This window comes from Tinamus guttatus, unplaced genomic scaffold, assembly GCF_059628265.1.
Source record: "Tinamus guttatus ecotype Peru unplaced genomic scaffold, ASM5962826v1 Tinamus_guttatus_pri_ptg001721l, whole genome shotgun sequence".
NCBI classification, from domain to species: Eukaryota; Metazoa; Chordata; class Aves; order Tinamiformes; family Tinamidae; genus Tinamus; species Tinamus guttatus.
Window position 1 is genome coordinate 1 of NW_028290255.1, and position 26453 is coordinate 26453.

A 26453-nucleotide genomic window follows, 5' to 3' on the forward strand; every position below is an offset into this window, starting at 1 on the left:
GTCCCCATTGTCCCCAGGCATGCTGGGCTACCAGGGCTCGTCGCTGTCCCCGTTCGTGCGGGTCCTCCTGGCCCTCCCCCGCCTCGTGGCCCCCGCGCGGCGGCTCCTGGAGCGGGGGCTGCGCTGGGGGGGGCTGGGGGTGCGACCGGCCCCCCCGTTCGAGGCCAACGTGGACTTCGAGATCAGGTGGGGACCCCCCCGGGAACACCCCCCCCGTGGGGACCCCCCCAGAAACACCCACCCCCCCGGGAAATACCCCCCCCCACCGTGGGGACCCCCCCCAGGAAACACCCCCCCCCGGGAACACCCCCCCAACGTGGGGAGCCCCCCCCAGGAACACCCCCCCAACGTGGGGACCCCCCCGGAAACAACCCCCCCCCGGAAACACCCCTCCCCGTGGGGACCCCCCCGGGAACACCCCCCCATGGGGACCCCCCCGGGAACAACCCCCCCCGTGGGGACCCCCCCCGGGAAACACCCCCCCCTGGGAAACACCCCCCCAACGTGGGGACCCCCCCGGGAAACACCCCCCCCAACGTGGACCCTCCCCGGAAACACCCCCCCCCGGGAAACACCCCCCCCGTGGGGACCCCCCCGGAAACAACCCCCCAACGTGGGGACCCCCCGGGAAACACCCCCCCCATGGGGACCCCCCCCCGAGAAACACCCCCCCAACGTGGGGACCCCCCCCAGGAAACAGCCCCCCCCCGCGTGGGGAACCCCCCCAGAAACACCCCCCCCTCCTCGTGGGGACCCCCCCGGGAAACACCCCCCCCCCGTGGGGACCCCCCCCAGAAACACCTCCCCCCAACGTGGGGACCCCCCCGGAAACAACCCCCCCCAACGTGGGGACCACCCCTGGGAAACAACCTCCCCCCCGGGAAACCCCCCTGGGAAACACCCCCCCATAGGGACCCCCCCGGGAAACCCCTGCCCCCAGGGAACCCCCCCCGTGGGGAAACCTCCCCCCCCCCAGGAACCCCGCCCCCCCCCGTCTAGACCCCCCCCGCCCCCGGGAAACCCCCCCTGGGAACCCCCTGGGAAACCCCCTGCAGGGAAACCCCCCGGGAAACCTCCCGGGAAACCCCCCCTGGGAACCCCCCGGGAAACCCCCCTGGGGAAACCCCCCTGGGAAACCCCAACCAGGTCCCCCTTTACCGCCCCCATGTCCCTGCATAGCTCCCAGGTCCCCCCCATGACCCGTGACCCCCATGTCCCCCATGTCCCCATGTCCCCCCGTGTCCCCAGGTTCATGGTGGACGGGGACATCCCCAATGTCCCCCCATATCCCCCCATGTCCCCTGCAGTGACACATGTCCCCGTGTCCCCCTGTCCCCAGGTTCATGGTGGACGGGGACATCCCCCATGTCCCCCCATATACCCCCATGTCCCCATATCCCCCCATGTCCCCATATCCCCCCATATACCCCCATGTCCCCATGTCCCCCACGGTGACGCGTGTCCCTGTGTCCCCAGGTTCATGGTGGACGGGGACATCCCCAATGTCCCCCTTGTCCCCAATGTCCCCCATATTCCCCAAAGTCCCCCCATGTCCCCATATCCCCCCGTGTCTCCATGTCCCCCGCGGTGACGCGTGTCCCCCTGTCCCCCTGTCCCCAGGTTCATGGTGGACAGGGACATCCCCCATGTCCCCCCATATACCCCCATGTCCCCCCATATCCCCCCATGTCCCCATGTCCCCCACGGTGACACATGTCCCCCTGTCCTCAGGTTCATGGTGGACGGGGACATCCCCAATGTCCCCCTTGTCCCCAATGTCCCCCATATTCCCCAAAGTCCCCCAATGTCCCCATATCCCCCCGTGTCCCCATGTCCCCCGTGGTGACGCGTGTCCCCGTGTCCCCCTGTCCCCAGCTTCATGGTGGACAGGGACATCCCCCATGTCCCCCCATATCCCCCATGTCCCCATATCCCCCCATATCCCCCCATGTCCCCCATGTCCTCTCATGTCCCCATATCCCCCCGTGTCCCCCGCGGTGACGCGTGTCCCCGTGTCCCCCTGTCCCCAGGTTCATGGTGGATGGGGACATCCCCCATGTCCTCCCATATCCCCCCATGTCCCCTGCGGTGACACGTGTCCCCCTGTCCCCAGGTTCATGGTGGACGGGGACATCCCTCATGTCCCCCCATATCCCCCCATGTCCCCATATCCCCCCATATCCCCCCATGTCCCCATGTCCCCCACGGTGACACATGTCCCCCTGTCCTCAGGTTCATGGTGGACGGGGACATCCCCAATGTCCCCCTTGTCCCCAATGTCCCCCATATTCCCCAAAGTCCCCCAATGTCCCCATATCCCCCCGTGTCCCCATGTCCCCCGTGGTGACGCGTGTCCCCGTGTCCCCCTGTCCCCAGCTTCATGGTGGACAGGGACATCCCCCATGTCCCCCCATATCCCCCATGTCCCCATATCCCCCCATATCCCCCCATGTCCCCCATGTCCTCTCATGTCCCCATATCCCCCCGTGTCCCCCGCGGTGACGCGTGTCCCCGTGTCCCCCTGTCCCCAGGTTCATGGTGGATGGGGACATCCCCCATGTCCTCCCATATCCCCCCATGTCCCCTGCGGTGACACGTGTCCCCCTGTCCCCAGGTTCATGGTGGACGGGGACATCCCTCATGTCCCCCCATATCCCCCCATGTCCCCATATCCCCCCATATCTCCCCATGTCCCCATGTCCCCCACGGTGACGCGTGTCCCCCTGTCCCCAGGTTCATGGTGGACGGGGACATCCCCAATGTCCCCCTTGTCCCCAATGTCCCCCATATTCCCCAAAGTCCCCCCATGTCCCCATATCCCCCCGTGTCTCCATGTCCCCCGCGGTGACGCGTGTCCCCGTGTCCCCCTGTCCCCAGGTTCATGGTGGACGGGGACATCCCCCATGTCCCCTCATATCCCCCATGTCCCCATATCCCCCCATGTCCCCCCATGTCCCCCATGTCCCCATATCCCCCCATATCCCCCCGTGTCCCCCGCGGTGACGCGTGTCCCCGTGTCCCCCTGTCCCAGGTTCATGGTGGACGGGGACATCGTTGGCTGCAGTTGGGTGGAGCTGCCCCCCGGGCGGTACCGGCTGCGGGGGGGGGCAGGAACGGGGCCCCCCCCCCTCACCCTGTGCCAGCTGGAGACGGACGTGGCCTGGGGGGGACTCAAGAGCCACCGACCCGAGGGGACCTGGCTGCGCCTGGCACCGCTGAGGGTGCTGAGCATGGACATCGAGTGTGCGGGGCGCAAAGGTGGGACATGGGGACACCTTGAGGACATGGGGACACCTTGGGGACACCTTGGGGACATGGGGACACCTTGGGGACACCTTGGGGACATGGGGACACCTTGGGGACCTGGCTGCGCCTGGCACCGCTGCGAGTGCTGAGCATGGACATCGAGTGTGCGGGGCGCAAAGGTGGGACATGGGGACACCTTGGGGACACCTTGGGGACATGGGGACACCTTGGGGACCTGGCTGCGCCTGGCACCGCTGAGGGTGCTGAGCATGGACATCGAGTGTGCGGGGCGCAAAGGTGGGACATGGGGACACCTTGAGGACATGGGGACACCTTGGGGACACCTTGGGGACATGGGGACACCTTGGGGACACCTTGGGGACATGGGGACACCTTGGGGACCTGGCTGCGCCTGGCACCGCTGCGAGTGCTGAGCATGGACATCGAGTGTGCGGGGCGCAAAGGTGGGACATGGGGACACCTTGGGGACACCTTGGGGACATGGGGACACCTTGGGGACCTGGCTGCGCCTGGCACCGCTGAGGGTGCTGAGCATGGACATCGAGTGTGCGGGGCGCAAAGGTGGGACAGGGGACACCTTGGGGACACCTTGGGGACCTGGGGACACCTTGGGGACATGAGGACACCTTGGGGACACCTTGGGGACATGGGGACATGGGGACACCTTGGGGACACCTTGGGGACACCTTGGGGACACCTTGGGGACACCTTGGGGACCTGGCTGCGCCTGGCACCGCTGCGAGTGCTGAGCATGGACATCGAGTGTGCGGGGCGCAAAGGTGGGACAGGGGACACCTTGGGGACACCTTGGGGACACCTTGGGGACATGGGGACACCTTGGGGACACCTTGGGGACACCTTGGGGACCTGGCTGCGCCTGGCACCGCTGCGAGTGCTGAGCATGGACATCGAGTGTGCGGGGCGCAAAGGTGGGACATGGGGACACCTTGGGGACACCTTGGGGACACCTCGGGGACACCTTGGGGACACCTTGGGGACACCTTGGGGACCTGGCTGCGCCTGGCACCGCTGAGGGTGCTGAGCATGGACATCGAGTGTGCGGGGCGCAAAGGTGGGACATGGGGACACCTTGGGGACACCTTGGGGACACCTTGGGGACACCTTGGGGACCTGGCTGCGCCTGGCACCGCTGAGGGTGCTGAGCATGGACATCGAGTGTGCGGGGCGCAAAGGTGGGACCGGGGACATGGGGACACCTTGGGGACACCTTGGGGACACCTTGGGGACACCTTGGGGACCTGGCTGCGCCTGGCACCGCTGAGGGTGCTGAGCATGGACATCGAGTGTGCGGGGCGCAAAGGTGGGACATGGGGACACCTTGGGGACACCTTGGGGACACCTTGGGGACACCTTGGGGACCTGGCTGCGCCTGGCACCGCTGAGAGTGCTGAGCATGGACATCGAGTGTGCGGGGCGCAAAGGTGGGACATGGGGACATGGGGACACCTTGGGGACACCTCGGGGACATGGGGACACCCTGGGGTGCTCTGCTGCCTTCCCTGTGCGATCCCGGTGCAGGGATATCCCAGATCCTGCCGGGGATCCGGCAACTCCCGCTCTGCAGGGATCTTCCCGGAGCCGGAGCAGGACACCATGATCCCGGATCCAAGGGGGCTGCAGGATCCATTCACTCCATGTTGTCCCATTCCATAGGGATCTTCCCGGACCGGACACCATGATCCCGGATCCAAGGGGGATGCAGGATCCATTCACTCCATGTTGTCCCATTCCATAGGGATCTTCCCGGAGCCGGATGCCGTGATCCCGGATCCAAGGGGGATGCAGGATCCATTCACTCCACGTTGTCCCATTCCACAGGGATCTTCCCGGAGCAGGACACCGTGATCCCGGATCCAGGGGGATGCAGGATCCATTCACTCCATGTTGTCCCATTCCATAGGGATCTTCCCGGAGCAGGACACCGTGATCCCGGATCCAAGGGGATGCAGGATCCATTCACTCCATGTTGTCCCATTCCACAGGGATCTTCCCGGAGCAGGACACCATGATCCCGGATCCAAGGGGGATGCAGGATCCATTCACTCCACATTGTCCCGTTCCACAGGGATCTTCCCGGAGCCGGAGCACGACGCCGTGATCCCGGATCCAAAGGGGCTGCAGGATCCATTCACTCCATGTTGTCCCATTCCACAGGGATCTTCCCGGAGCAGGACACCATGATCCCGGATCCAAGGGGGATGCAGGATCCGTTCACTCCATGTTGTCCCATTCCATAGGGATCTTCCCGGAGCCGGACACCATGATCCCGGATCCAGGGGGGATGCAGGATCCATTCACTCCACGTTGTCCCATTCCACAGGGATCTTCCCGGAGCAGGACCCCATGATCCCGGATCCAAGGGGGCTGCAGGATCCGTTCACTCCATGTTGTCCCATTCCACAGGGATCTTCCCGGAGCAGGACGCCATGATCCCGGATCCAAGGGGGATGCAGGATCCATTCACTCCATGTTGTCCCGTTCCACAGGGATCTTCCCGGAGCCGGAGCACGACGCCGTGATCCAGGTGGCCGGGCTGGTCCAGCGCCAGGGCGAGCGGGAGCCGTTTGTGAGGGTGGTCCTGACCCTGGGGAGCTGCGCGCCCATCGTGGGGTCCCAGGTCCTGAGCTGGGACACGGAGCGGGAGCTGCTGCAGGTGACACTGGGGACATGGGGACATTGGGGACATTGGGGACATTGGGGACATTGGGGACATTGGGGACATTGGGGACATTGTTCACCCTGGGGAGCTGCTGCAGGTGACACTGGGGACATGGGGACATGGGGACATTGGGGACATTGGGGACATTGTTCACCCTGGGGAGCTGCGCGCCCATCGTGGGGTCCCAGGTCCTGAGCTGGGACACGGAGCGGGAGCTGCTGCAGGTGACACTGGGGACACGGGGACATTGGGGACATTGGGGACATTGGGGACATTGGGGACATTGGGGACATTGTTCACCCTGGGGAGCTGCGCGCCCATCGTGGGGTCCCAGGTCCTGAGCTGGGACACGGAGCAGGAGCTGCTGCAGGTGACACTGGGGACATTGGGGACATGGGGACATTGGGGACATTGGGGACACGGGGACATTGGGGACATTCTTCACCCTGGGGAGCTGCTGCAGGTGACACTGGGGACATTGGGGACATTGAGGGGACACTGAGGTGACACTGGGGACATTGAGGTGACACTGGGGACACGGAGGGGACATTGGGGACACCCCGCTCTCCCCGTTGTCCCCCCAGGCCTTCGCCGAGTTCGTGCGGGTCGTGGACCCCGACATCGTCACCGGCTACAACGTGCAGAACTTCGACCTGCCCTACCTGCTGCGGCGGGCGGAGGTGCTGAAGGTACCGACCCACTGCGACCCACTGCGCCCCATAGCACCCCATAGCACCCACTGCGACCCACATGTACCCCATAGCACCCAGACCTGCCCTACCTGCTGCGGCGGGCCGAGGTGCTGAAGGTACCGACCCACTGCGACCCATAGCGCCCCATAGCACCCCATAGCACCCCATGGCACCCCATAGCACCCCATAGCGCCCCATAGCGCCCCATGGCACCCCATAGCACCACAGCCACCCCATAGCACCCAGACCTGCCCTACCTGCTGCGGCGGGCGGAGGTGCTGAAGGTACCGCCCCATAGCGCCCCATAGCGCCCCATAGCGCCCCATGGCACCCCATAGCACCCACTATGACCCACAGCCACCCCATAGCACCCACTGCACCCCCCGTCCTGCCCTACCTGCTGCGGCGGGTGGAGGTGCTGCAGATACCGACCCACAGCACCCATGGGTGCCCCACGGTGACCCACAGCACCCCGTGTCCCCCCGCGTCCCCCATGTCCCCCCCATGTCCCTCCATGTCCCCCATTGTCCCCATGTCCCTGTGTCCCCCCATGTCCCTGTGTCCCCCCATGTCCCCCCATGTCCCCCATGTCCCCGATGTCCCCATTGTCCCCATTGTCTCCGATGTCCCCATTGTCCCCAATGTCCCCGATGTCCCCAATGTCCCCATTGTCCCCAATGTCCCCATTGTCCCAGGTCCCCGATGCCACCCTCCTGGGCCGCACGCGCGGGCGCCGCTCGCTGCTCCCATGTCCCCAATGTCCCCATTATTCCCATTGTCCCCATGTCCCCGATGTCCCCAATGTCCCCAATGTCCCCATTGTCCCAGGTCCCCGATGCCACCCTCCTGGGCCGCACGCGCGGGCGCCGCTCGCTGCTCCGCGACGTCACCTTCCAGTCGCGGCAGCTGGGACGGCGCGAGAACAAGAGGGTGACGATGGAGGGACGCGTCCAGCTGGACCTGCTGCAGGTGACACCATGGGGACACCATGGGGACACTGCGGGGACATGGGGACACCGCGGGGACATGGGGACACCATGGGGATGGAGGGACGCGTCCAGCTGGACCTGCTGCAGGTGACAATGGGACATGGGGACACCATGGGGACACTGCGGGGACATGGGGACACTGTGGGGACATGGGGACACGGGGACGGGGAGGGACGCGTCCAGCTGGACCTGCTGCAGGTGACACCATGGGGGGACATGGGGACACCATGGGGACACTGTGGGGACATGGGGACACTGCGGGGACATGGGGACACCGTGGGGACATGGGGACACGGGGACAGGGAGGGACGCGTCCAGCTGGACCTGCTGCAGGTGACAATGGGACATGGGGACACCATGGGGACACCATGGGGACATGGGGACACCGCGGGGACATGGGGACACCATGAGGACATGGGGATGGAGGGACGCGTCCAGCTGGACCTGCTGCAGGTGACACCATGGGGACATGGGGACACTGCGGGGACATGGGGACACCATGGGGACATGGGGATGGGGAGGGACGCGTCCAGCTGGACCTGCTGCAGGTGACAATGGGACATGGGGACACCATGGGGACACCATGGGGACATGGGGACACCATGGGGACATGGGGATGGAGGGACGCGTCCAGCTGGACCTGCTGCAGGTGACACCATGGGGACACCGTGGGGACACCATGGGGACACGGGGATGGGGGGACGCGTCCAGCTGGACCTGCTGCAGGTGACAATGGGACATGGGGACACCGTGGGGACATGGGGACAGGGAGGGGCGCGTCCAGCTGGACCTGCTGCAGGTGACAATGGGACATGGGGACACCATGGGGACATGGGGATGGAGGGACGCGTCCAGCTGGACCTACTGCAGGTGACACTGCGGGGACATGGGGACACCATGGGGACATAGGGAAGGGTCATCGTGGAGGGACGCGTCTAGCTGGACCTACTGCAGGTGACACCATGGGGACACCGTGGGGACACCATGGGGACATGGGGACAGGGAGGGGTCACCATGGAGGGACGTGTCCAGCTGGACCTGCTGCAGGTGGCACAAGGACACAGGGGGACACGGGGCCATGGAGGCCACAAGGGGCGTGTTGGCCCGGGGAGGTAACGCCGTCCCCGTGTCCCCCATGTCCCCACGGTGTCCCCCATGTCCCCAACGTGTCCCCAACGTGTCCCCAACGTGTCCCCACGGTGTCCCCAACGTGTCCCCAACGTGTCCCCACGGTGTCCCCAGGTGCTGCTCCGGGAGCACAAGCTCCGCTCCTACAGCCTCAACGCCGTCAGCTTCCACTTCCTGCAGGAGCAGAAGGAGGACGTTCCGCACGGGATCATCACGGACCTGCAGGTGACACGGGTGTCCCCAATGTCCCCAAAGTGTCCCCAATGTGTCCCCAACACATCCCCAATGCGTCCCCAACACATCCCCAACACGTTCCGCACGGGATCATCACGGACCTGCAGGTGACATGTCCCCAAAGTGTCCCCAATGTGTCCCCAATGCGTCCCCAACACGTCCCGCACGGGATCATCACCGACCTGCAGGTGACACGGGTGTCCCCAATGTCCCCAATGTCCCCAACGTGTCCCCATGTCCCCAACACATCCCCAACACGTTCCGCACGGGATCATCACCGACCTGCAGGTGACACGGGTGTCCCCAATGTCCCCAATGTGTCCCCAATGCGTCCCCAACACGTTCCGCACGGGATCATCACGGACCTGCAGGTGACATGTCCCCAAAGTGTCCCCAATGTCCCCAACGTGTCCCCAATGTGTCCCCAATGTGTCCCCAACACGTCCCGCACGGGATCATCACGGACCTGCAGGTGACATGTCCCCAAAGTGTCCCCAATGTCCCCAACGTGTCCCCAACACATCCCCAATGCGTCCCCAACACGTCCCGCACGGGATCATCACCGACCTGCAGGTGACAATGGTGTCCCCATGTCCCCAAAGTCCCCAACGTGTCCCCAACACGTTCCGCACGGGATCATCACCGACCTGCAGGTGACATGTCCCCAGTGTCCCCAATGTCCCCAATGTCCCCATGTCCCCATGTCCCCAGAATGGCACCGCGCAGACCCGACGCCGTCTCGCCGTGTACTGTCTCAAGGACGTGTCCCCAATGTCCCCAATGTCCCCATGTCCCCATGTCCCCATGTCCCCAGAATGGCACCGCGCAGACCCGACGCCGTCTCGCCGTGTACTGTCTCAAGGACGTGTCCCCAATGTCCCCAATGTCCCCAATGTCCCCATGTCCCCATGTCCCCATGTCCCCAGAATGGCACCGCGCAGACCCGACGCCGTCTCGCCGTGTACTGTCTCAAGGACGTGTCCCCAATGTCCCCAATGTCCCCAATGTCCCCAATGTCCCCATGTCCCCATGTCCCCAGAATGGCACCGCGCAGACCCGACGCCGTCTCGCCGTGTACTGTCTCAAGGACGTGTCCCCAATGTCCCCAATGTCCCCAATGTCCCCAATGTCCCCATGTCCCCAGAATGGCACCGCGCAGACCCGACGCCGTCTCGCCGTGTCTCAAGGACGTGTCCCCAATGTCCCCAATGTCCCCAATGTCCCCAATGTCCCCATGTCCCCATGTCCCCAGAATGGCACCGCGCAGACCCGACGCCGTCTCGCCGTGTACTGTCTCAAGGACGTGTCCCCAATGTCCCCAATGTCCCCAATGTCCCCATGTCCCCATGTCCCCAGAATGGCACCGCGCAGACCCGACGCCGTCTCGCCGTGTACTGTCTCAAGGACGTGTCCCCAATGTCCCCAATGTCCCCAATGTCCCCATGTCCCCATGTCCCCAGAATGGCACCGCGCAGACCCGACGCCGTCTCGCCGTGTACTGTCTCAAGGACGTGTCCCCAATGTCCCCAATGTCCCCAATGTCCCCATGTCCCCATGTCCCCAGAATGGCACCGCGCAGACCCGACGCCGTCTCGCCGTGTACTGTCTCAAGGACGTGTCCCCAATGTCCCCAATGTCCCAATGTCCCCAATGTCCCCATGTCCCCATGTCCCCAGAATGGCACCGCGCAGACCCGACGCCGTCTCGCCGTGTACTGTCTCAAGGACGTGTCCCCAATGTCCCCAATGTCCCCAATGTCCCCATGTCCCCATGTCCCCAGAATGGCACCGCGCAGACCCGACGCCGTCTCGCCGTGTACTGTCTCAAGGACGTGTCCCCAATGTCCCCAATGTCCCCAATGTCCCCATGTCCCCATGTCCCCAGAATGGCACCGCGCAGACCCGACGCCGTCTCGCCGTGTACTGTCTCAAGGACGTGTCCCCAATGTCCCCAATGTCCCCAATGTCCCCAATGTCCCCATGTCCCCAGAATGGCACCGCGCAGACCCGACGCCGTCTCGCCGTGTACTGTCTCAAGGACGTGTCCCCAATGTCCCCAATGTCCCCAATGTCCCCAATGTCCCCATGTCCCCATGTCCCCAGAATGGCACCGCGCAGACCCGACGCCGTCTCGCCGTGTACTGTCTCAAGGACGTGTCCCCAATGTCCCCAATGTCCCCATGTCCCAATGTCCCCATGTCCCCATGTCCCCAGAATGGCACCGCGCAGACCCGACGCCGTCTCGCCGTGTACTGTCTCAAGGACGTGTCCCCAATGTCCCCAATGTCCCCAATGTCCCCATGTCCCCATGTCCCCAGAATGGCACCGCGCAGACCCGACGCCGTCTCGCCGTGTACTGTCTCAAGGACGTGTCCCCAATGTCCCCAATGTCCCATGTCCCCAATGTCCCCATGTCCCATGTCCCCATGTCCCCAGAATGGCACCGCGCAGACCCGACGCCGTCTCGCCGTGTACTGTCTCAAGGACGTGTCCCCAATGTCCCCAATGTCCCCATGTCCCCATGTCCCCATGTCCCCAGAATGGCACCGCGCAGACCCGACGCCGTCTCGCCGTGTACTGTCTCAAGGACGTGTCCCCAATGTCCCCAATGTCCCCAATGTCCCCAATGTCCCCATGTCCCCAGAATGGCACCGCGCAGACCCGACGCCGTCTCGCCGTGTACTGTCTCAAGGACGTGTCCCCAATGTCCCCAATGTCCCCAATGTCCCCAATGTCCCCATGTCCCCATGTCCCCAGAATGGCACCGCGCAGACCCGACGCCGTCTCGCCGTGTACTGTCTCAAGGACGTGTCCCCAATGTCCCCAATGTCCCCAATGTCCCCAATGTCCCCATGTCCCCAGAATGGCACCGCGCAGACCCGACGCCGTCTCGCCGTGTACTGTCTCAAGGACGTGTCCCCAATGTCCCCAATGTCCCCAATGTCCCCAATGTCCCCATGTCCCCAGAATGGCACCGCGCAGACCCGACGCCGTCTCGCCGTGTACTGTCTCAAGGACGTGTCCCCAATGTCCCCAATGTCCCCAATGTCCCCATGTCCCCATGTCCCCAGAATGGCACCGCGCAGACCCGACGCCGTCTCGCCGTGTACTGTCTCAAGGACGTGTCCCCAATGTCCCCAATGTCCCCAATGTCCCCATGTCCCCATGTCCCCATGTCCCCAGAATGGCACCGCGCAGACCCGACGCCGTCTCGCCGTGTACTGTCTCAAGGACGTGTCCCCAATGTCCCCAATGTCCCCAATGTCCCCATGTCCCCATGTCCCCAGAATGGCACCGCGCAGACCCGACGCCGTCTCGCCGTGTACTGTCTCAAGGACGTGTCCCCAATGTCCCCAATGTCCCCATGTCCCCAATGTCCCCATGTCCCCATGTCCCCAGAATGGCACCGCGCAGACCCGACGCCGTCTCGCCGTGTACTGTCTCAAGGACGTGTCCCCAATGTCCCCAATGTCCCCAATCCAATGTCCCCAATGTCCCCATGTCCCCATGTCCCCAGAATGGCACCGCGCAGACCCGACGCCGTCTCGCCGTGTACTGTCTCAAGGACGTGTCCCCAATGTCCCCAATGTCCCCATGTCCCCAATGTCCCCCATGTCCCCATGTCCCCAGAATGGCACCGCGCAGACCCGACGCCGTCTCGCCGTGTACTGTCTCAAGGACGTGTCCCCAATGTCCCCCATGTCCCCAATGTCCCCATGTCCCCAGAATGGCACCGCGCAGACCCGACGCCGTCTCGCCGTGTACTGTCTCAAGGACGTGTCCCCAATGTCCCCAATGTCCCCATGTCCCCATGTCCCCATGTCCCCAGAATGGCACCGCGCAGACCCGACGCCGTCTCGCCGTGTACTGTCTCAAGGACGTGTCCCCAATGTCCCCAATGTCCCCATGTCCCCAATGTCCCCATGTCCCCAGAATGGCACCGCGCAGACCCGACGCCGTCTCGCCGTGTACTGTCTCAAGGACGTGTCCCAATGTCCCCAATGTCCCCAATGTCCCCATGTCCCCATGTCCCCATGTCCCCAGAATGGCACCGCGCAGACCCGACGCCGTCTCGCCGTGTACTGTCTCAAGGACGTGTCCCCAATGTCCCCAATGTCCCCAATGTCCCCATGTCCCCATGTCCCCAGAATGGCACCGCGCAGACCCGACGCCGTCTCGCCGTGTACTGTCTCAAGGACGTGTCCCCAATGTCCCCAATGTCCCCATGTCCCCAATGTCCCCATGTCCCATGTCCCCAGAATGGCACCGCGCAGACCCGACGCCGTCTCGCCGTGTACTGTCTCAAGGACGTGTCCCCAATGTCCCCAATGTCCCCATGTCCCCATGTCCCCATGTCCCCAGAATGGCACCGCGCAGACCCGACGCCGTCTCGCCGTGTACTGTCTCAAGGACGTGTCCCCAATGTCCCCAATGTCCCCAATGTCCCCATGTCCCCATGTCCCCAGAATGGCACCGCGCAGACCCGACGCCGTCTCGCCGTGTACTGTCTCAAGGACGTGTCCCCAATGTCCCCAATGTCCCCATGTCCCCAATGTCCCCATGTCCCCATGTCCCCATGTCCCCAGAATGGCACCTGCGCAGACCCGACGCCGTCTCGCCGTGTACTGTCTCAAGGACGTGTCCCCAATGTCCCCAATGTCCCCATGTCCCCAATGTCCCCATGTCCCCATGTCCCCAGAATGGCACCGCGCAGACCCGACGCCGTCTCGCCGTGTACTGTCTCAAGGACGTGTCCCCAATGTCCCCAATGTCCCCAATGTCCCCATGTCCCCATGTCCCCAGAATGGCACCGCGCAGACCCGTCGCCGTCTCGCCGTGTACTGTCTCAAGGACGTGTCCCCAATGTCCCCAATGTCCCCATGTCCCCAATGTCCCCATGTCCCCATGTCCCCATGTCCCCAGAATGGCACCGCGCAGACCCGACGCCGTCTCGCCGTGTACTGTCTCAAGGACGTGTCCCCAATGTCCCCAATGTCCCCAATGTCCCCATGTCCCCATGTCCCCAGAATGGCACCGCGCAGACCCGACGCCGTCTCGCCGTGTACTGTCTCAAGGACGTGTCCCCAATGTCCCCAATGTCCCCAATGTCCCCATGTCCCCATGTCCCCAGAATGGCACCGCGCAGACCCGACGCCGTCTCGCCGTTACTGTCTCAAGGACGTGTCCCCAATGTCCCCAATGTCCCCAATGGTCCCCATTGTCCCCATGTCCCCAGAATGGCACCGCGCAGACCCGACGCCGTCTCGCCGTGTACTGTCTCAAGGACGTGTCCCCAATGTCCCCAATGTCCCAATGTCCCCATGTCCCCATGTCCCCAGAATGGCACCGCGCAGACCCGACGCCGTCTCGCCGTGTACTGTCTCAAGGACGTGTCCCCAATGTCCCCAATGTCCCCAATGTCCCCATGTCCCCATGTCCCCAGAATGGCACCGCGCAGACCCGACGCCGTCTCGCCGTGTACTGTCTCAAGGACGTGTCCCCAATGTCCCCAATGTCCCCAATGTCCCCATGTCCCCATGTCCCCATGTCCCCAGAATGGCACCGCGCAGACCCGACGCCGTCTCGCCGTGTACTGTCTCAAGGACGTGTCCCCAATGTCCCCAATGTCCCCAATGTCCCCATGTCCCCATGTCCCCAGAATGGCACCGCGCAGACCCGACGCCGTCTCGCCGTGTACTGTCTCAAGGACGTGTCCCCAATGTCCCCAATGTCCCCAATGTCCCCATGTCCCCATGTCCCCATGTCCCCAGAATGGCACCGCGCAGACCCGACGCCGTCTCGCCGTGTACTGTCTCAAGGACGTGTCCCCAATGTCCCCAATGTCCCCATGTCCCCAATGTCCCCATGTCCCCATGTCCCCAGAATGGCACCGCGCAGACCCGACGCCGTCTCGCCGTGTACTGTCTCAAGGACGTGTCCCCAATGTCCCCAATGTCCCCAATGTCCCCATGTCCCCATGTCCCCATGTCCCCAGAATGGCACCGCGCAGACCCGACGCCGTCTCGCCGTGTACTGTCTCAAGGACGTGTCCCCAATGTCCCCAATGTCCCCAATGTCCCCATGTCCCCATGTCCCCAGAATGGCACCGCGCAGACCCGACGCCGTCTCGCCGTGTACTGTCTCAAGGACGTGTCCCCAATGTCCCCAATGTCCCCATGTCCCCATGTCCCCAATGTCCCCATGTCCCCAGAATGGCACCGCGCAGACCCGACGCCGTCTCGCCGTGTACTGTCTCAAGGACGTGTCCCCAATGTCCCCAATGTCCCCAATGTCCCCATGTCCCCATGTCCCCAGAATGGCACCGCGCAGACCCGACGCCGTCTCGCCGTGTACTGTCTCAAGGACGTGTCCCCAATGTCCCCAATGTCCCCATGTCCCCATGTCCCCATGTCCCCAGAATGGCACCGCGCAGACCCGACGCCGTCTCGCCGTGTACTGTCTCAAGGACGTGTCCCCAATGTCCCCAATGTCCCCAATGTCCCCATGTCCCCATGTCCCCATGTCCCCAGAATGGCACCGCGCAGACCCGACGCCGTCTCGCCGTGTACTGTCTCAAGGACGTGTCCCCAATGTCCCCAATGTCCCCAATGTCCCCATGTCCCCATGTCCCCAGAATGGCACCGCGCAGACCCGACGCCGTCTCGCCGTGTACTGTCTCAAGGACGTGTCCCCAATGTCCCCAATGTCCCCAATGTCCCCAATGTCCCCATGTCCCCAGAATGGCACCGCGCAGACCCGACGCCGTCTCGCCGTGTACTGTCTCAAGGACGTGTCCCCAATGTCCCCAATGTCCCCAATGTCCCCATGTCCCCATGTCCCCAGAATGGCACCGCGCAGACCCGACGCCGTCTCGCCGTGTACTGTCTCAAGGACGTGTCCCCAATGTCCCCATGTCCCCATGTCCCCAATGTCCCCATGTCCCCAGAATGGCACCGCGCAGACCCGACGCCGTCTCGCCGTGTACTGTCTCAAGGACGTGTCCCCAATGTCCCAATGTCCCCAATGTCCCCAATGTCCCCATGTCCCCATGTCCCCATGTCCCCAGAATGGCACCGCGCAGACCCGACGCCGTCTTGCCGTGTACTGTCTCAAGGACGTGTCCCCAATGTCCCCAATGTCCCCATGTCCCCAATGTCCCCATGTCCCCAGAATGGCACCGCGCAGACCCGACGCCGTCTCGCCGTGTACTGTCTCAAGGACGTGTCCCCAATGTCCCCAATGTCCCCAATGTCCCCAATGTCCCCATGTCCCCATGTCCCCATGTCCCCAGAATGGCACCGCGCAGACCCGACGCCGTCTCGCCGTGTACTGTCTCAAGGACGTGTCCCCAATGTCCCCAATGTCCCCAATGTCCCCATGTCCCCAGAATGGCACCGCGCAGACCCGACGCCGTCTCGCCGTGTACTGTCTCAAGGACGTGTCCCCAATGTCCCCAATGTCCCCATGTCCCCATGTCCCCAGAATGGCACCGCGCAGACCCGACGCCGTCTCGCCGTGTACTGTCTCAAGGACGTGTCCCCAATGTCCCCAATGTCCCCAATGTCCCCATGTCCCCATGTCCCCAGAATGGCACCGCGCAGACCCGTCGCCGTCTCGCCGTGTACTGTCTCAAGGACGTGTCCCCAATGTCCCCAATGTCCCCAATGTCCCCATGTCCCCATGTCCCCAGAATGGCACCGCGCAGACCCGACGCCGTCTCGCCGTGTACTGTCTCAAGGACGTGTCCCCAATGTCCCCATGTCCCCAATGTCCCCATGTCCCCATGTCCCCAGAATGGCACCGCGCAGACCCGACGCCGTCTCGCCGTGTACTGTCTCAAGGACGTGTCCCCAATGTCCCCATGTCCCCATGTCCCCAATGTCCCCATGTCCCCAGAATGGCACCGCGCAGACCCGACGCCGTCTCGCCGTGTACTGTCTCAAGGACGTGTCCCCAATGTCCCAATGTCCCCAATGTCCCCAATGTCCCCATGTCCCCATGTCCCCATGTCCCCAGAATGGCACCGCGCAGACCCGACGCCGTCTTGCCGTGTACTGTCTCAAGGACGTGTCCCCAATGTCCCCAATGTCCCCATGTCCCCAATGTCCCCATGTCCCCAGAATGGCACCGCGCAGACCCGACGCCGTCTCGCCGTGTACTGTCTCAAGGACGTGTCCCCAATGTCCCCAATGTCCCCAATGTCCCCAATGTCCCCATGTCCCCATGTCCCCATGTCCCCAGAATGGCACCGCGCAGACCCGACGCCGTCTCGCCGTGTACTGTCTCAAGGACGTGTCCCCAATGTCCCCAATGTCCCCAATGTCCCCATGTCCCCAGAATGGCACCGCGCAGACCCGACGCCGTCTCGCCGTGTACTGTCTCAAGGACGTGTCCCCAATGTCCCCAATGTCCCCATGTCCCCATGTCCCCAGAATGGCACCGCGCAGACCCGACGCCGTCTCGCCGTGTACTGTCTCAAGGACGTGTCCCCAATGTCCCCAATGTCCCCAATGTCCCCATGTCCCCATGTCCCCAGAATGGCACCGCGCAGACCCGTCGCCGTCTCGCCGTGTACTGTCTCAAGGACGTGTCCCCAATGTCCCCAATGTCCCCAATGTCCCCATGTCCCCATGTCCCCAGAATGGCACCGCGCAGACCCGACGCCGTCTCGCCGTGTACTGTCTCAAGGACGTGTCCCCAATGTCCCCAATGTCCCCAATGTCCCCATGTCCCCATGTCCCCAGAATGGCACCGCGCAGACCCGACGCCGTCTCGCCGTGTACTGTCTCAAGGACGTGTCCCCAATGTCCCCAATGTCCCCATGTCCCCATGTCCCCATGTCCCCAGAATGGCACCGCGCAGACCCGACGCCGTCTCGCCGTGTACTGTCTCAAGGACGTGTCCCCAATGTCCCCAATGTCCCCAATGTCCCCAATGTCCCCATGTCCCCATGTCCCCAGAATGGCACCGCGCAGACCCGACGCCGTCTCGCCGTGTACTGTCTCAAGGACGTGTCCCCAATGTCCCCAATGTCCCCATGTCCCCATGTCCCCATGTCCCCAGAATGGCACCGCGCAGACCCGACGCCGTCTCGCCGTGTACTGTCTCAAGGACGCCTTCCTGCCCCTGCGGCTCCTCGAGCGGCTCCTCTGCGTCGTGTCCCACGTGGAGATGGCCCGTGTCACCGGCGTCCCCTTGGGCTACCTGCTCACGCGGGGACAGCAGGTCAAGGTGGTGTCGCAGCTGCTGCGCCAGGTGAGGGGGACACGGGGACAATGTGGGGACATGGGGGGACATGGGGACGTTGGGGACATGGGGGGACATTGGGGACATGGGGACAATGTGGGGACATGGGGGGACATGGGGACGTTGGGGACATGGGGCGACATTGGGGACATGGGGACAGTGGGGGGCATGGGGACACAGGGGGACATTGGGGACATGGGGGTACACTGGGGACATGGCGACACATTGGGGACATGGGGACAGCAGGTCAAGGTGGTGTCGCAGCTGCTGCGCCAGGTGAGCGGGGACATTGGGGGCATGGGGACAGTGGGGGGACATGGGGGACACGGGGGGACATTGGGGACACATTGGGGACATAGGGACATTGGGGACATGGGGACATGGGGGGACATTGGGGACATGGGGGGTATTGGGGATGTAGGGACATTGGGGACGTAGGGACATTGGGGACATGGGGACTGTGGGGACACATTGGGGACATGGGGACAGCAGGTTAAGGTGGTGTCGCAGCTGCTGCACCAGGTGAGCGGGACACGGGGGGACATTGGGGACATAGGGACAGTGGAGGGACATGGGGGGACATTGGGAACATGGGGACACATTGGGGACATGGGGGCACAGGGGCAGTGTGGGGACATGGGGCCTTGGGGACACGGGGACATGGGGAGACAGGGCCATGGGGACATGGGGCCATGGAGACAGAAGGATATGGGGACACAGGGACAGTGTGGGGACATGGGGCCATAGGGACACGGGACATGGGGATATGGGGCCATGGGGACAGGGGAACATGAGGACACAGGGCCATGGGTGTATGGGGCCATGGGGACACAAGGACATGGGGACTTGGGGACATGGGGATATGGGGCCATGGGGACACAGGCATATGGGGACACAGGGACACGGGGACACAGGGACTTGGGTGTATGGGGCCATGGGGACAGAAGGACATGGGGCCATGGGGATATGGGGACACGGGGCCATGGGGACACAGGGCCATGGGGACTTGGGGACATGGGGATATGGGGCCATGGGGACACAAGGACATGGGGATATGGGGATATGGGGACACAAGGACATGGGGACACAAGGACATGGGGACACAGGGCCATGGGGACCTGGGGACATGGGGACACAGGGACATGGGGACACAAGGACACAGGGACTTGGGGACAAGGGGACACAGGGACTTGGGGACATGGGGATATGGGGACATGGGGACACAAGGACATGGGGATATGGGGATATGGGGACACAAGGACATGGGGACACAGGGACATGGGGACACAAGGACACAGGGACATGGGGACACGGGGCCATGTGTCCCTGGTGGCCGCTGTCACCGCGCTGTCCCCAGGCCATGAAGCGGGACCTGCTGATGCCGGTGGTGAAGGCGGAGGGCGGCGAGGACTACGAGGGCGCCACCGTCATCGAGCCGCTCAAGGGGTGACAATGGGGACGCGGGGACGCGGGGGGTGACACGGTGCCACCCCCCCGGGCCACAACGTCCCCCTGTCCCCAACAGCTTCTACGACACCCCCATCGCCACGCTGGACTTCTCCTCGCTGTACCCCAGCATCATGATGGCGCACAACCTGTGCTACACCACGCTGGTGTCACCCGGAGCAACAGCGCGACTCGGGTGACAGGGGACACGGGGGGACATGGGGACACGGGGACACAACCTGTGCTACACCACGCTGGTGTCACCCGGAGCGACCGCGCGCCTCGGGTGACAGGGGACATGGGGGGACATGGGGACACAACCTGTGCTACACCACGCTGGTGTCACCCGGAGCGACCGCGCGACTCGGGTGACAGGGGACACGGGGGGACACGGGGGGACAACCTGTGCTACACCACGCTGGTGTCACCCGGAGCAACAGCGCGACTCGGGTGACAGGGGACATGGGGACACGGGGGGACACGGGGACACAACCTGTGCTACACCACGCTGGTGTCACCCGGAGCGACCGCGCGACTCGGGGGGACATGGGGACACGGGGGGACACGGGGACACAACCTGTGCTACACCACGCTGGTGTCACCCGGAGCAACAGCGCGACTCGGGTGACAGGGGACACGGGGGGACACGGGGGGACATGGGGACACAACCTGTGCTACACCACGCTGGTGTCACCCGGAGCGACAACGCGACTCGGGTGACAGGGGACACGGGGGGACATGGGGACACAACCTGTGCTACACCACGCTGGTGTCACCCGGAGCGACCGCGCGCCTCGGGTGACAGGGGGGGACATGGGGGGACATGGGGACACAACCTGTGCTACACCACGCTGGTGTCACCCGGAGCGACAACGCGACTCGGGTGACAGGGGGGGACATGGGGACACGGGGACACAACCTGTGCTACACCACGCTGGTGTCACCCGGAGCGACAGCGCGACTCGGGTGACAGGGGACATGGGGACACGGGGACACAACCTGTGCTACACCACGCTGGTGTCACCCGGAGCGACCGCGCGACTCGGGTGACAGGGGACACGGGGGGACATGGGGACACGGGGACACAACCTGTGCTACACCACGCTGGTGTCACCCGGAGCGACCGCGCGCCTCGGGTGACAGGGGACACGGGGGGACATGGGGACATGGGGGGACACGGGGACACAACCTGTGCTACACCACGCTGGTGTCACCCGGAGCAACAGCGCGACTCGGGTGACAGGGGACACGGGGGGACATGGGGACATGGGGGGACACGGGGACACAACCTGTGCTACACCACGCTGGTGTCACCCGGAGCGACAGCGCGACTCGGGTGACAGGGGACACGGGGGGACATGGGGACACGGGGACACAACCTGTGCTACACCACGCTGGTGTCACCCGGAGCGACAGCGCGACTCGGGTGACAGGGGACATGGGGGGACATGGGGACACAACCTGTGCTACACCACGCTGGTGTCACCCGGAGCGACAACGCGACTCGGGTGACAGGGGACACGGGGGGACATGGGGACACAACCTGTGCTACACCACGCTGGTGTCACCCGGAGCGACAGCGCGACTCGGGTGACAGGGGACATGGGGACACATGGGGACATGGGGACACAACCTGTGCTACACCACGCTGGTGTCACCCGGAGCGACAGCGCGACTCGGGTGACAGGGGACACGGGGGGACATGGGGACACGGGGACACAACCTGTGCTACACCACGCTGGTGTCACCCGGAGCGACAACGCGACTCGGGTGACAGGGGACATGGGGACACGGGGACACAACCTGTGCTACACCACGCTGGTGTCACCCGGAGCGACCGCGCGACTCGGGTGACAGGGGACACGGGGGGACACGGGGGGACAACCTGTGCTACACCACGCTGGTGTCACCCGGAGCAACAGCGCGACTCGGGTGACAGGGGACACGGGGGGACATGGGGACATGGGGGGACACGGGGACACAACCTGTGCTACACCACGCTGGTGTCACCCGGAGCGACAGCGCGACTCGGGTGACAGGGGACACGGGGGGACATGGGGACATGGGGGGACACGGGGACACAACCTGTGCTACACCACGCTGGTGTCACCCGGAGCGACAGCGCGACTCGGGTGACAGGGGACACGGGGGGACATGGGGACACGGGGACACAACCTGTGCTACACCACGCTGGTGTCACCCGGAGCGACAGCGCGACTCGGGTGACAGGGGACATGGGGGGACATGGGGACACAACCTGTGCTACACCACGCTGGTGTCACCCGGAGCGACAACGCGACTCGGGTGACAGGGGACACGGGGGGACATGGGGACACAACCTGTGCTACACCACGCTGGTGTCACCCGGAGCGACAGCGCGACTCGGGTGACAGGGGACATGGGGACACATGGGGACATGGGGACACAACCTGTGCTACACCACGCTGGTGTCACCCGGAGCGACAGCGCGACTCGGGTGACAGGGGACACGGGGGGACATGGGGACACGGGGACACAACCTGTGCTACACCACGCTGGTGTCACCCGGAGCGACAACGCGACTCGGGTGACAGGGGACATGGGGGGACATGGGGACACAACCTGTGCTACACCACGCTGGTGTCACCCGGAGCGACAATGCGCCTCGGGTGACAGGGGGGACACGGGGGGACATGGAGGGGACACTGGACACAATGGGTCCATGGAGGGACGTTGGGGACACTGGGGGACACTGAGGGGCAATGGGGACACGGGGGGACATCGGGGACATGGGGGGACATTGGGGACACTGGGGGGACATTGGGGACACAGAGGGGCATTGGGGACATGAGGGGACATTGGGGACACTGGGGGGACATGAGGGGACATTGGGGACACCAGAGGACATTGGGGACACGGGGGGGACACTAGGGACACAGAGGGACATTGGGGGCGCTGGGGGGACATTGGGGACCCCGGGGACACCCCGGGTGACGCCCCCCCGTCCCCAGGCTGGGTCCCGGTGACGTCACCCGCACGCCCACGGGTGACACGTTTGTCACCGCCGCCGTGCGCAGGGGGCTCCTGCCCGAGGTGCTGGAGGGGCTGCTGGCCGCGCGCGCCAGGTGGGGACGGGGACACCGGGGGGGCCTGTGTCACCGGGGGGGGGGCAATGTCACCATGGGGGTCCCAGTGTCACCCCAGGGGTCCCAGTGTCACCATGGGGGTCTCAGTGTCACCACGGGGGTCCTTGTGTCACCAGGGGGGTGTCAGAGTCACCCATGGGGGTCTCAGTGTCACCGGGAGGGTCCCAATGTCACCCACGGGGTCCCAGAGTCATCCATGGGGTCCCAATGTCACCATGGGGGTCCCAGTGTCACCAGGGGGGTCCCAATGTCACCCACGGGGTCCCAGAGTCACCCATGGGGATCCCAATGTCACCAGGGGGGTCCCTGTGTCACCAGGGGGGTGTCAGAGTCACCCATGGGGGTCCCAGTGTCACCATGGGGGATCCCAATGTCACCATGAGGGTCCCAATGTCACCCACGGGGTCCCAGAGTCACCACCTGTCCCCAGGGTCACCATGGGGGTCCCAGTGTCACCAGGGGGGTCCCAATGTCACCGGCGGGGTCCCAGAGTCACCCATGGGGTCCCAGAGTCACCCATGGGGTCCCAATGTCACCATGGGGGTCCCTGTGTCACCAGGAGGGTCCCAATGTCACTCACGGGGTCCCAGAGTCACCCATGGGGATCCCAATGTCACCAGGGGGGTCCCAGTGTCACCAGGGGGGTCCCAGAGTCACCCATGGGGTCCCAGAGTCACCCATGGGGATCCCAATGTCACCATGGGGGTCCCAGTGTCACCACCTGTCCCCAGGATCACCATGGGGGTCCCAGTGTCACCAGGGGAGTCCCAGTGTCACCACAGGGGTCCCAGGGCCACCGGGGGGTTCCCAATGTCACCATGAGGGTCCCAATGTCACCATGGGGGTCCCAGTGTCACCATGGGGGTCCCAGTGTCACCTTGGGCGTCCCCAGTGTCACCGCCCTCCCCAGCGTCACCAGGGGGTTCCAGTGTCACCATGGGAGCCCCAGTGTCACCATGGGGGTCCCAGAGTCATCCACGGGGTCCCAATGTCACCATGGGGGTCCCCAGGGTCACCACCCGTCCCCGGGGTCACTACGGGGGTCCCAGTGTCACCAAGTGGGCCCAAATGTCCCCAGGGGTGTCCGAGGGGTCCCCAGTGTCCCCAAGGGGTCCCCAAGGGTCCCCATGGGGCTGCTGTTGGGGGAGGGGGCACAGGGGGGCACGTGGGTCACCCCGGGGTCACTTGGGGTCGTTCTGCAGTCCCCAAGGTCACTGTAGTGTCACCCTGGTGTCCCTATGGTCCCCCACTCCCCTCCTCTTCCCTTGTGTCCCCCATGTCCCCGTGTCCCCCCATGTCCCCCCGTGTCCCCATGTCCCCATGTTCCTTGTATCCCTCTGTGTCCCTCTGTGTCCCCCCATGTCCCTGTGTCTTCCTGTGACCCCCATATCCCCCCATTGTCCCCCCGTGTCCTTGTGTCCCCCCATGTCCCCCCATGTCCCCGTCCCCCTGTGTCCCCCGTGTCCCCCCATATCCCCCTGTGTCCCCTATGTCCCCCCATGTCCCCCCGTGTCCCTGCTGTCCCCATGTCCCCCCATGTCCCCATGTCCCCATGTCCCCCCGTGTCCCCCATGTCCCTGTGTCCCCTGTGTCCCCTATGTCCCCCATATCCCCTTGTGTCCCCCTGTGTCCCCGCTGTCCTCATGTCCCCTATGTCCCCCATGTCCCCGTGTCCCCCCATGTCCCCCTGTGTCCCCCATGTCCCTGTGTCCCCTATGTCCCCCATATCCCCCTGTGTCCCTATGTGCCCCATGTCCCGCCATGTCCCCCTGTGTCTCCCATGTCCCCCCGTGTCCCCCCATGTCCCCATGTCCCCCCATGTCCCTGTGTCCTTGTGTCCCCATGTCCCTGTGTCCCCTATGTCCCCCTGTGTCCCCTCGTGTCCCTGCTGTCCTTATGTCCCCCATGTTCCCCATGTCCCCGTGTCCCTCCATGTCCCCGTGTCCCCTGTACCCCCCGTATCCCCCAATGTCCCCATGTCCCCCCATGCCCCCATGTCCCCCTGTGTCCCCCCGTGTCCCCGTGTCCCCCCATGTCCCCCATGTCCCCCTGTACCCCCTGTATCCCCCTGTGTCCCCATGTCCCCCCGTGTCCCCCCATGTCCCCCCGTGTCCCCTCCCGTCCCCCTGTCCCCGCAGGACGCGGCAGGAGCTGGAGCGGGAGCCGGACCCGCTCGTGCGGCAGGTCCTGGACGGGCGGCAGCGGGCGCTGAAGGTCAGCGCGAACTCGGTGTACGGCTTCACCGGGGCGCAGGCGGGACGGCTGCCCTGCCTGCCCATCTCCCAGGTGAGACCCACACGTGTGGGGCAGCCCCACAGCGCCCCACAGCGCCCCACAGCGCCCCATAGCGCCCCATAGCGCCCACTCCGCGTACGGCTTTCACGGTCCCCGTGTCTCCGTGTCCCCATGTCCCCGTGTCCCCCTGTTATTGTGTCCCCATGTCCCCCCGTGTCCCCAATGTCCCCGATGTCCCCAGAGCGTCACCGGCTTCGGCCGTCAGATGATCGAGCGGACGCGGCAGCTCGTGGAGAGCAAGTTCTGCCTGAGCAACGGGTACCCCGGGGACGCCAAGGTGGGGACACGGGGACATGGGGACACGGGGGACACGGGGGGACATGGGGGACATGGAGGGACATGGGGACATGGGGGGACACGGGGGACATGGAGGGACATGGGGACAGGGGGGGACAAGGAGGGGACATGGGGGACACGGGGGTCATGGGGGACAGGGAGGGACATGGGGACATGGGGCATGGGGACACAGGGGGATATGGGGAGGACGGCACAGGGAGGACACGGAGGGACTTGGGGACATGGGGGACACAGGGGGACAGGGAGGGACATGGGGATACGGGGGGAAAGGGGGGACAAGGAGGGACATGGGGGGACATGAGGGACATGGGGGGGGACATGGGGGGACATGGAGGATACAGGGGGACAGGGAGGGACATGGGGACATGGGAGGACATGGGGAGACATGGGGACACAGGGACATGGGGACATGGGGGGACATGGAGGACACAGGGGTCACAGGGGGACGGGGAGGGACATGGGGACACGAGGGGACAAACAGGGGATACAGGGGGACATGGGGGGACAAGGAGGGGACATGAGAACATGGGGGGACATGTGGGGACAAGGGGGGTCCCCAAGGGGACACAGGGGACACGGGGGGACGGTCCCGGGGGCTCCCGGAGGTGACAGGGGCCCCCCCAGGGCTGGGTCCCCCGTGACCCCGTCCCTGTCCCCTTGTCCCCCGTGACCCCGTCACTGTCCCCTCTGTCCCCTGTGACCCCGTCCCTGTCCCCTTGTCCCCCCATGACCCCATCACTGTCCCCTTGTCCCCCGTGACCCCGTCACTGTCCCCTTTGTCCCCCCATGACCCCCGTCACTGTCCCCTCTGTCCCTCGTGACCCCATCACTGTCCCCTTGTCCCCCGTGACCCCATCACTGTCCCCTCTGTCCCCCCGTGACCCCGTCACTGTCCCCTTGTCCCCCGTGACCCCGTCACTGTCCCCTGTGTCCCCCCGTGACCCCGTCCCTGTCCCCTTGTCCCCCCATGACCCCATCACTGTCCCCTCTGTCCCCCTGTGACCCCGTCACTGTCCCCTCTGTCCCCCCGTGACCCCGGCGCTGTCCCCTTTGTC

The 26453-nt window shown here is 64.9% G+C and overlaps 1 protein-coding gene across 1 annotated transcript; it reads left to right on the top strand.

Moving 5' to 3' along the window:
* Window positions 1-17: 17 nt before the first annotated feature.
* LOC148590113 (DNA polymerase delta catalytic subunit-like) lies at window positions 18-25378 on the top strand (the record flags this gene model as incomplete). Its single annotated transcript, XM_088539464.1, has 12 exons — window positions 18-186; window positions 3032-3258; window positions 5775-5941; window positions 6532-6636; window positions 7468-7608; window positions 8871-8981; window positions 18053-18244; window positions 19593-19681; window positions 19761-19877; window positions 22672-22785; window positions 24945-25092; window positions 25283-25378. Coding segments are annotated over exons 1-12 (1674 nt in total), but the record flags the coding sequence as incomplete, so codon positions are not given.
* Window positions 25379-26453: the final 1075 nt, after the last annotated feature.